The sequence below is a fragment of the Capricornis sumatraensis genome, chromosome 2, assembly GCF_032405125.1.
Source record: "Capricornis sumatraensis isolate serow.1 chromosome 2, serow.2, whole genome shotgun sequence".
NCBI lineage: Eukaryota > Metazoa > Chordata > Mammalia > Artiodactyla > Bovidae > Capricornis > Capricornis sumatraensis.
Window position 1 is genome coordinate 150,054,705 of NC_091070.1, and position 12,364 is coordinate 150,067,068.

The window sequence follows — 12,364 nt, forward strand, 5'->3', positions numbered from 1 at the left end:
AACCTTTAATAGGCAGTGCCCCTGCCCTAGCAGGGCTTTCAATTTAGTTATTAAGGCAAGATTTACACATAACAAGTAAGAAAATAGACCAATATAAGAAAGTATATTTGCATCACTTCATGTAATAAGTGATAAATTGGAAGGTGTGAAGTAACAGAAGAGGGTTATGACATTAGAAATACATCAGATAAACCAAGTAAACCAAAAAGAGAATGAGGATTATGAGTTAAAAAAAAAAAAAGATTTAATGGAGAATAAAAAATAGATTTAAACCACATGAATTATCATATCCATCAGAGCTTAAAAAGCTACTGCAAACTTTAGGCTAGAACAAAATATTAAAAACTGTTGTTTAAAGAACATTACTTAAGCAATGCTGGGAGAGAGAGATTACTGAGGAGAGATGAGAGACTGAATCGCTGGTGAGGAGTCAACTGTCTTGTGTGCGGGACGAGAATCTACATTCCAGTCTCTAACTCCCACACACACCCACTCAAAGCTGACCTTAATCTTTCTAAATTGGAAGAATATATACAGCAACACAGAAGCTAACGTCAGAGAGGCGGGGTATGGCAGGGGAAATGTTTGCTGGATAAAGTGTTTGATTTTGAATTTACAGAATTGAGGGGCAAATGCATCTATGACTTCTGCAACTTTTGCAAACAAATCTTGTTTTCAAAACAGGTGAAGATAACTAACAATGTGAAAGACAAGGCAGGGAGTCAAAAACACAGAAGTAATAAATGAATCCATAAGAAAGAAAACAACGTCAAAAAAGAGTCTATGGGACTGAGTTGTGACAGCTGCTCCCCCAAAGTTTCCCAGAGTTGGCTGGCTAGAAGGGTACCATCTTCCTACCTTGTCCCACCATCTCAAAGTTAGGTATTAAAATGACAACAGAAGAACCCATTGATTTTTAATAAATGCTATCTGTAGATGACACTCTAACTATAATGCTAACTGTTAGTTCAGACCTTATATACAGTCTCAATCCTAAATTAATCATTTGAGGAATAAAGGTAACATTAGACAAAGACAGCTTATATTTTCCTTTATTTTATGTACTTGGCTTAATTTATTCTTAAAATAACTACCAAGTTTATTTGGCTCACTTTAGCAAAATCTACTAAACTTTTGACTACTGACCATCCGAAATGCATTTTTGTGCAAAAGATGTCCTTAGAATCACCATAATTCCATTCCTGGGTTTGCAGAATATGTCAGAAACTAAAGATCACCCTGATTTAGGCAGTCCCTCACCTCATGATATAGATGAACTTCCATATATTCATATGCAGTATTTCTATTTATTCCATAATCTCTATGTCTAATTATCTGTGATTTCTACTGGAGTTTATTTTACTTTCTTGAACTGGGGTTAAGCTTGGATTTTTCTGTCTCTCAAAGATGATTCATAAAATGGCTCTGTGGCATGGATACACCTTTACAGAACTGGAAGGTTGGCCAAGTTAGGCTTGTCAGGCTACTTACTAACTCCCAGAGATCTATCCAAAGTATCATATTAATTTTATATTCAGCTGCTGCTGCTACTGCTAAGTCGCTTCAGTCATGTCCGACTCTGTACGACCCCAGAGACAGCAGCCCACCAGGCTCACCATCCCTGGGATTCTCCAGGCAAGAACACTGGAGTGGGCTGCCATTTCCTTCTCCAATGCATGAAAGTGAAAAGTCAAAGTGAAGTCGCTCAGTCGTGTCCAACTCTTCACGACCCCATGGACTGCAGCCCACCAGGCTCCTCCGTCCATGGGATTTTCCAGGCAAGAGTACTGGAGTGGGGTGCCATTGCCTTCAAACCCCTGCTAAAAGGTTAAATGAACACTAAGCTATAAAGTGATGGAGGGGGAGGGGGATGTGTAACACAAATCCTTCCAGCAAAGCTTATATTTTAAATAAAGATTCTTCAAAGTCAGGTAGGTTGCAGAAGGAGCAAACAATTAACTGTCCCCAGAAGATACATGGGGCGCCTTCACAAAGAAGATAATGAGCATTAAGCTGTTTTCAAAACATATTTTTTGTTGTGAGTGTTGTCATAAACATGGTGTCATTAAAAAATGAGAACACAGGGCCTGGCTATAAAACAGCAAAGAATCTTACAAGAAGATGATATTGAAAAGAAAAGCAAAGTCAGGTGGTGATTTACAAGGTAAAAGAAGCCAAATGGCCTTGTAAGTGTTTCAGAAAGAAAGACTAGTTCGAAAAAGAAGACCAATTAAGAGATTATAATAATCCAAGTAATGGATAACAGTATAAAAGGAAAGCAAGGGACTAATCAACGAGAAACTCAAGGATACTTGGGGGAAAAAAAAACATTTAAAATATAAGGGATGAAGCAGATTTAAAAAGCGCATATCCAACTTTCCTCCACGAAACACATAGTGTTGTTCAGTCGCTAAGTCGTGTCTATCTCTTTGTGACCCATGGATTGCAGCACACCAACTTCCCTGTCCTTCATTATCTTCTGGAATTTGCTCAAATGCATGTCCACTGAGTTGGTGATACTATCTAAACACACATTATCTCTATCTAGTTAGGAAAAAACAAATGTTATTAAATTACTTTTTAGAGTTTCTTATGGGTAGAGTCAACAAGACACGATGCTAAAGTGAGGGGAAGGAGAGCAAGCCCAGTATATGGAGGAATGTGTCTTTTCTCTGAGAATCAGTGCTTCAGTGTCTTACTTTTTTCTTGATGTCACTAGATTATAAGGCTGATGATTTTTAAAATGTGAAGAGTAGGAAACAATTATGTTTGAAGAAGACGAATTTGGCAGAAAAGATTTTAAAAGGAGAGATTCTTTGAAAGGAGGCTAATTGAAAAACACTGCAGTATCTAGGTAAGAATATTCAGAAAGAAAAATTAGCAGATACCAGTGACTAAAAGGATGACAGGTATGTATGGGGAGGAGAAAGAGTCAAAGGTGACAATATTTCCAGTTGTACAAAAGGAGACCACTAAGGTAATTAAAGATGGAGGACACAGTATTATTTTATTTTTTAATCATTAAAAATAATAAATAGTGACAAAGATAATCTTGATAGAAGGGCAAAGGAAAGAATAATAAAACTTTATTCCAACAACCAGTTCACTTCCTAAAAATAAAGAATTCAGGTATCTTAAAAACATTAAATCAAATATGAAAAAGCAACCTTCAAACATACTTCGTATCAATGTTACTTGTTAACATCTTAATGTAATAAAAAGATCTTTCTAAATTTAATCTTGTCTTCAGTATAATAAAGCAACATCATTTAGGATAGCTGTATCTCAGTACTCCAGTATTTCACATAAAATATAATAAAATATTTCACAAGCAATAGCAAATCATTTAAAAACTGTCACTGAACAACAGTGATATTTGACTTGTAGCAGAACAAAGGCTTTATAATTCTGTCGTTTTGACCTCATGTAACCATTAAAGGTGAACAGTGAACAGTGAACAGTTTCATAAAGCAATAATTTCATTAAGACTTACCTCTTTACAAAATGTTTTAGGTACCATGATTTTCAGAATTCGCATGAGCCTTGAAAAAAACACCCTGTCCACCACAGCTCGCTCTTTTTTCCCTTCTTTCTACATTAAAAAAAAAAGAAAGAAAGCTTTTTAAATAGCTATAACAAATAAGATTTTAAAACCATGTCTCATCTAAGTCAATATAAACAACTATCAAGATGGATACAGTATTTGAAGAACACAGTCCTATAGTGTTCTTCATATTCAAACATGCTTTCAAGAAAATAAGACTTTACCAAAAACTGAAAAAGGAGGTGATAAGTTCTGAAATTGCAGAAAATATATGGAAAAAGAACACTGCAAACAGAAGGAACAGTAAGTGTCAAATGCCAAGGTGAAAGCCCATTTACCAACAAAATGGCCAATCTGGCCGGAGCTGTGAGCAAGAGACAGCAGCAGAAGATGAGGTCAGAGGACAACTAAGCAATGGTCAAGTACTTACTGTCTGTTCATTATCCACTTCCTGATCAACAACAGAATTTTTAAAAAATCTTGAACAGGAAGTTTCCTTCTATCAATTATAGGAAATGTTCGGATTCCTAGATTTATCATTTAGCATTTCTAATGTGCACTCTCTTCCTTAAGAATTCAAAGACAGACAAGGTTCCCTCACTCATTCAGTGCACATTCTAGCAGGGGAAACACAAATTAAAAAGAAACCAATAACCAAGTTATTATAGATAGACCAGGCAGGGTCAAGAGGAAAAGAATGACTTCAGAAAAGTATGAGAAGAAAGATCTCTTTGGGTGAGGGTAGTAAGGCACGGGGAACACCAGGCACAAAACCCAGTTCAGGAATAAAACTGGTGTGCGCACTGAAGCGCAAGATGACCGAGCAGAGGAGACAGGAGGGAGAAGGGGCGGGCAGGGCCCCGAAGAACAGAGCCCTGAAGCCACAGACAGGATTCAGAGTTCACTGTCAGTGCAGAGGGAAACCACTGAAGACAATCAAGAGCAGGAAGGCGCCCTACTAGCAGTGTTAGTCACTCAGCCGTGTCCAACTCTTTGCGACCCCACGGACTGTAGCTGCCAGGCTCCTCTGTCCGTGGGATTCTCCAGGCAAGAATACTGGAGTGGATTGCCATTCCCTTCTCCAGAGGATCCTCCCAAACTAGGGATCGAACCCAGGTCTCCTGCATTGCAAGCAGATTCTTAACCATCTGAGCAACAGAGACTACTCTCAGACATTTCTTCATTGCTGCTAGTCCATGAAAACCTAGATACAAACCACTTGCAAGGATAAGAAAAAAGTGATGTGCACTGGATATAGTGGACGTTATTTACCTTATTATTTCTGGGCTGTCTGCAAGAACGGGCAGAAGAAACTTTTCAGAACAGGCAAGCCTCTCCAGAAGGACCTCATCCTCAATTTAGCTCCTTTCCCCAACTCCCATAATCGCTGCTCACTTATTTACTAACTACTATGCTCTTGATACTATGCCCATGGTATAGTAAATTCTATTAGACAAACTTTGTTGTAAATGTGCTTTAATTAAACTAATATCTTATTAAACCTTGTGAGTAGTCTGTAAACTGAATTAGAATAATAAGCTACCATCCACATGTTAGACACTGTACTAAGTGCTTTATATATGTAATCCTAATAAACAGTCACTGCATAGATTACAGAATTGTAGTCTAAAACACGAAGGCACTGAATGTGCGGAGTTAGGTCAGAAAGACTAAGACAGAAAAAACTGGATAAGAATCAACTTACCATGTACCTTTGATTCCTGCTGGAACAAAGTTCAGGTCTTTCAAAACTTATAAAGGTTATAAACCTCATCCTACTGAGTCACAGGCGAAAGTCTACTCTATTCACATGTATATGCATTCATTCATTCAATATTTACTTGGTCCCAGGCATTGTTCTAAATCACAGGGATACACTAGTGAACAAAACTTAAAACGCCCTATTCACAGTCAATTCACTCTAGCTAGTCTATTCTCCTCAAGCCAAACTTAACAACTTCAACCTAAATCTCTCCTTTCACTGACCCCCACCCAAACTAAGTATAGGAAGAATAAAGAGAAAGCAATATAACATCAACTACCTTATCAAGAAAAAGTTAAACTGCCTCCTGACCTCACTTCATCCCACCTGTAGGCAATACCTTCTCCATTTCTAGCTTGAGCCTTAGGATAATTTTAAGATAAAATGACCACCTCTGATTTAAACAAAGAACTACTATTTCTAGCTGCTCTAAAGAAAGGATCTAGGGCGGAGAAGGCAACGGCACCCCACTCCAGTACTCTTGCCCGGAAACTCCCATGGACGGAGGAGCCTGGTAGGCTGCAGTCCATGGGTCGCTAAGAGTTGGACACGACTGAGCGACTTCACTTCGACTTTTCACTTTCATGCATTGGAGAAGGAAATGGCAACCTACTCCAGTGTTCTTGCCTGGAGAATCCCAGGGATGGGGGAGCCTGGTGGGCTGCCGTCTATGGGGTCACACAGAGTCGGACACGACTGAAGCGGCTTAGCAGTAGCAGCAGCAGGGCAAACCATGAGGAAGGTTTAAAAAAAAAAGTTATAAGAAAGTAACAATGAAGCACCTGGTATATAATTAGCACTTTACCTGGTATATAACTTCCCCTCCTCTTTTCCTCCTGTTCCTATTGTCACTGTTCCTGTTTCTTACGCTGTCTGAAAGCTGACTTTATTATTTTTGTTAAATTTGAATCCATGAAGGGAATTATATACTTCCTAAAATGAGGAAACACCAGACACCTGGACTGGAGGGCTTACTCAGAAAGGCTGAAGAAGTATCAAGGTGCTCTACCATTCCTGACACATCATAAAATTCATGCCTGACACCAATCTAAACACAAATAACTACAGAGACAGCACATCTCATAAACACTACAAGTCTCTTCTAAGAATCCATTTTAAATTCACAGTTGACTTCCCCCACCTATAAACTTCCCAGTGATTTTTTAAAATATTAAAAACACTTTGATGATATAAATCTGACATGCAAATCATAGGGGAAAAAAAACATTAGATAGAGACCATTTAAGAAGCTAAAGTAATAAAGCATTCAGAAAAAAAAAAAAAATATATATATATATATATGTCCCTAACATTCAGGAGGCAACAATGCCAAAGGGAAATGAGATTCTATTGATGTGTCAGCCAAGTTAGAAAGGTGACATGAACTAGAGTTGACCAAAAAAGACAGATGCTTGAAACAGCAAATAAAAGGTCATCCATCGGGTGCTGACAAAGTGTAAGCACCTCTGTATATTGTTAGAGAAACTGTAAATCAACATAACTATTATGTTGTATACATCAAAATGTACAAAGCATACTCACTGTTATAGGTAAAACAATCCAGCAAATTTACTTTCAGAAACTTATCCTAGAGGTATTCCTGCACATGTGCTTAAATACATAAATGAAAAAACTCATATACTGTTTTATAATATTATAAAATTAACCTAAATGTGCATCAATTATGAGATACTATATAAATCATGGCAAATTTATGCAGTGAAGATTCTACACAATTGCAGAAAAGGAAGCAGCTCATATTTATACAAGAGAATACTACAGAGTGGTTAAATTAACTAGGTCTATAGCTATCAACCTATAGCTATAGGTGGATCTTAAAAAAAATATGCTGAAATAAAGTAGAACAATAAATACAATGATTTGATTTATAAAATTTTCCAATAAGCAAAATAATTCTACGCATAGTGTTTATGGAGCTATCCACATACTTCAAAAGGATAAAAATATGCATGGGAATGCTAAATGCTAAACCCAGCACAATCTTTACATATTTTGAATTTTATATCCTATGTATTACATCAAAATTAAAAGAATTAACATTTTAAAGTCAACACTCTTTTTATACTCTTCTCTAAAATTTTTTCTCCTTAAATCTCATGTCTTATGAAAATTATCTCACCTCAACCCATCCTGCTGCTGCTGCTGCTAAGTCACTTCAGTCGTGTCCGACTCTGCGCGACCCCATAGACGGCAGCCCAGCAGGCTCCCCCGTTCCTGGGATTCTCCAGGGAAGAACACTGGAGTGGGTTGCCATTTCCTTCTCCAATGCATGAAAGTGAAAAGTGAAAGTGAAGTCGCTCAGTCGTGTCCAACCCTCAGCGACCCCATGGACCGCAGCCTACCAACCCATCCTACCAAAGACTAAAAATTTCAATGAAAAAAAATTCTAATTGCGTCCCCTCATAAGAGACACATTCACTGTAGAAAAACTAGAAAATTCTGACAAGCAAAGAGAGAGCCTATACCTACCATTTAGAGATGTCAACTATTAACATTTGGCACGTATCTTACCAATATGTCTGTGTGTGCACTTCTTTTAAATTTTACAAATGTGGTACCAATATGTACACTGTCTTAAACCTTTTTCTGCCAACCATTTGTTCAAAAACTAAATTTATCTTGCTTATACTATATGAGTAGCAAACAAGTAGATGTTTTTGGAATATACAAAAAATAGCAGAATTTTAAAATGTGTGAATACTGATGTACTAATTAGTTTCAGTCATGTCCTAAAACTTGCAGGTATGGTGGTATACAGATAGTGATATAACTAAGATAACTGAGCTTTGAAGACTCAGGTATAACTTACATATGAGAGATTATGAAGATGGAAATAATAAGATAAGCATAAAATGTCCCATTTTTTAGACTATGGAAACTAAAGAGTAACAATTTGATGTCAATATCCAGGATATTCGGAGAATAGACATTAATATGAGGGCTCAGGAAGACCTACGAGACTCTAATCACAAAGAGCCGGCAGAAGTTTGCTAGGAATGAGGCATATCTAACCCTTCTAATTTTGTTCTTGTCAAGAAGATCGTACTAGTATATTAGCTGACATAGGTCACAGAAGCTCCATGATGGTAGGAACTTTTGTAACTGCTATACACACAAAACCAGAACAATGCCAGGCATACATGAGGCGCTCAAACAGTACATGGTGACAGACTGACTTAATAAATGAATTAATAAATTAATCACAGAATTTGATATTTCTTATAAAACTATCGTGGCCTTAATGGAGAAATAAAGACCAGATTTTGTGACAGTTGGATATAGTCACAGCTAAATAAACCATCACAAAAAAAAAACAAAAGATTAAGAGACGCCACAGAGAAATTTTCTTGTCCTAACCTAGACAATACTATCAGCAATTGTGAGAAAGAGGAGACAAATTAAATTCGTACATAATACCTTCCACCTAACACATTAGGTGTTAGAATTATATTCAAAATTATACTAGGAGTTCCCTGGTGGCCTCGTGGTTAGGATTCTGGGCTTTCATTGCCATGGCCCTGGTTTATATCCTGGTCAGGGAACTGAGATCCTGAAGGCCGCGTAGTGTGGCCAAAAAGAAAAAAAAATTACAGTACTAGAATACATATATTATAGAATAGTCTAGTAGTACAGACCCTACCCGCTCCAGTAGTCTTGCCTGGAAAATCCCATGGATGGAGGAGCCTGGTGCGCTGCAGTCCATGGGGTCGCTAAGAGTCGGACATGACTGAGCGACTTCACTTTCACTTTTCACTTTCATGCATTGGAGAAGGAAATGGCAACCCACGCCAGTGTTCTTGCCTGGAGAATCTCAGGGATGGGGTTGCACAGAGTCGGACACAACTGAAGCAACTCAGCAGCGGCAGCAGCGGCATAGACCCTACAGGTTGACTTAATGTTTATCTAAAACCAACAACCGGAGTTCCCATATGACCTAGAAATTTTACTCCTAGGTATATACCCAAGAGAAATGAAAACATATGTCCACATGTCCATATGAAAACCTGTACATGAATGCATGAAAGTTCATAGCAGCATAATTCAAAATGATCAAAAAGGAGGAAACCACTTAAATTTCCCACAACTAATGGTTAAGCAAATGTGGTATATCTAAACAATGAAATGAAGTGAAGTCGTTCAGTTGTGTCCAACTCTTTGTGACCCCAGGGACTATAGCCTGCCACGCTCCTCTGTCCATGGGATTTTCCAGGGAAGAATACTGGAATGGGTTGCCATTTCCTTCTCCAGAGGATTACAATTCAGCAATTAATAAAAAAAAAAAATGAAGTACAGATGCATTCAACAACACATAAGAACCCTAAAAACATCATGTTAAATAAAAGAAGCCAGTCACAAAATGCCAAATATTACCACATGATTCTATTTATATGAAATGTCCAAAATAGGCAAATCAGCAGAGACCAGTGGCTCAGTGGTTACCAAGGGACAGGAGGAGAGGGTAAAGAGGAATGATTACTAATGGGCACAGAACTTCTTCATGAGGAATTGAAAGTTTTTTTTAAATTAGATAGTGGTGATGGCTGTAAAGCTCTGTAAACATACTAAAACCACTAAACTGTATACTTAAATGGATGGATTTTATGGTATATGAATTACATCTCAATAAAACTGTCACCCAAAAAAAGAAATAACTGATGAATACAGGTGTCTGTTAAAAGAGCTGTTCATCAGAAAGATACCTCAAGCTTACAATTTACCACAAACTCCACTTAATGTAAACAGAAGTAACGGCTAAAAAAGTACAAGCAACTTGAGGCTGAATTTTAGCAATATGGTATTCATACCAAGAGATGTAATAGTGCAGACGCATTCCATGCTAGTCAGACCATTTCTGGACAACTACATTTTATCCTAAACATAGTGTCTGGAGGAACTAACTCGTACAGATCCAGAGGAGCGTATACATAACTGAAGAACAATCAGAAACCATGTTACCTGAGAAACACTTGAAGGAAATAACTGCTTAGCATGGGGGGAGAAAAAGGATTCAGAAAATACAACTACCTTCAAACAACATCAGAGTCTGTTAGAGAAAGCAGAGTAAACTTGTTCTGTGTCTCTACAGAAGACAAAATAGAATCTTAGAGAAAGAAGATTAATTGCACCAAAGTTACAGCTATCTCCTAGGTAGTACTTTCCACCAAATGAACAGATTCAAGTAAATACTAGAAGTCACCTATCAAGGCTTTCTATCTTAGGAATAATCTCTATAATATGTAGTGGGTTTGGGATGATACTTAAGTTCCCTTCCAATCCTAAAATTCCCTGACTTTATCCTAGTTCAAAAATACATAATGAAACAAATGAAGTAAATGCATGAAATCCCAAAGAGTAAATGATATAAATTTTACCTCATTGTTCTGTAATGGTGGTTTTCCATTTTTCTTACTGCAGAGAAAAAGAAAAAAGAGCAAGAGAGCTTTATTTGCAAATTGTCTCCATCATAAAAGAATTATTTTAAGAAATAAAAAGAATATACCAAATTCTCCAAATGAGTTTCTTTTTTTACATGTCATACTGAGACAGAATATATTAAATACAATAGTCCAACTGCCTCTTACTAAGTATAATTCACAGAAAATGCTCAATAAATGTTAACTACCACTATCATGTGTCAGGCATTACATTGTAATTTTTTCATACACACACAAATATACTTATTCTGTGATTTCTCCCATGAAGATATGGAATCTATCTTTCCATCCTTGAATCAAGGCTTGGCCATGACATTAGCAAACTGATACAAACAAGGGGCTGAAAACATTCATGTACTAGGCTCACTCTCTTGCTGGTGGGTATCCTTTCCCAGCCATGTGAGCGATCCCAGTCAGTAGCCTAAAGGATGGGAGACTATGTGTCATTTCCATGTTACAAATGAAAAAACCGGCTTAGAAGAGTCAGTAGCATGACCAAGGTTCAAGCATCTCAAAGTAGTTTATCTACCATTTGAACCCAGATCTGACTACTAACCCAGGCTTCCTCCCCTAAACAGTATAATAACCAAACTTGGCTTCTGTTTATATACACTACCACCTCACCCTATGATTCTAAATAATATTGATCACAGTTAAAATCTCTTGTTTAATGTACATTTCCTCCCAGTAAATTAGTTGCATGAAATCAGGAGCTACTGCAGGTTGGTCTCTCCAAAGTAGAGTACAAAGTGTCTACTAGAGATCAGCATCCGTGAAAGAAAGGCAAAGAAGGAAAGCTAGGCAGAGCTCAAAACTGTGATACACACCAACAAAATTTCAGCCAACCAGGTGAGAAGCCCTGAAGCAAGAAAAGTTCATCCCAGTGCTCTGAGATGGGATGAAATGGTAGGGTTTTTTAAACCTCTTCCTAACTCAATAAGCAAATCTATCCCGCTCCAGCGAGATCATGACCTTGGAGAAGGTAGCTCTGCAGCTGAGGCAGACCATAAGACGTGTGCAGAAGGGGTTACCTGGTGATTCGCACTGCTCATAGCTGGACAATAAGCCCTTCTTTGAAGGGGAATCTGGATAGCACATCTCCTTTTCTACTGCAAGGGTCATATATTACCCAATCCTCTATGCTCAATACCTAGTTGAGCCCCAGCGATCTGCAGATTGAACATTTTCATTACAGGACACCATGTCACTAAGTAAGGCAAGAAAGACACACAACTACAGCGTGGTAAATGCTATCATTTTCAAAATGCTTAGGCATATTACTGTTTCTAATTTCAACTATACTACAGGATTGCTCATTTGTTTTTAAATTTTCATGAGACTACAAAACCATTTCAGAAGATGCCTTTTATACATATATACATGTTCAAGTGTGCACAGTTAATTATGAGCCCCTTTTATAAGGCTTTCTAAATTCCTCTTTTTAAAGAATTCTTTAAAGTTTCCTCAGTTTTGAAGATACCAGCTGTATGTGATTTAGTCACTAAGTCGTGTCCAACTCTTGCGACCTCATGGACTATAGCCTGCCAGGCTCCTCTGTCCATGGGATTCTCCAGGCAAGAATACTGGAGTGGGTTGCCATTT

The 12,364-nt window shown here is 37.6% G+C and overlaps 1 protein-coding gene across 3 annotated transcripts in view; it reads right to left on the reverse strand.

Moving 5' to 3' along the window:
- ABCD3 (ATP binding cassette subfamily D member 3) overlaps positions 1–12,364 on the reverse strand; it is a 79,240-nt gene that overhangs the window by 41,538 nt on the left and 25,338 nt on the right. For all 3 annotated transcript variants that reach the window (XM_068963114.1, XM_068963119.1, XM_068963125.1), the window contains exons 2-3: positions 10,700–10,736; positions 3,494–3,592 (exon numbers count right to left, since the gene is read on the reverse strand). In XM_068963114.1, the coding sequence (XP_068819215.1) occupies positions 3,494–3,592; positions 10,700–10,736 (136 nt within the window). The remainder of the gene's footprint in view (positions 1–3,493; positions 3,593–10,699; positions 10,737–12,364) is intronic.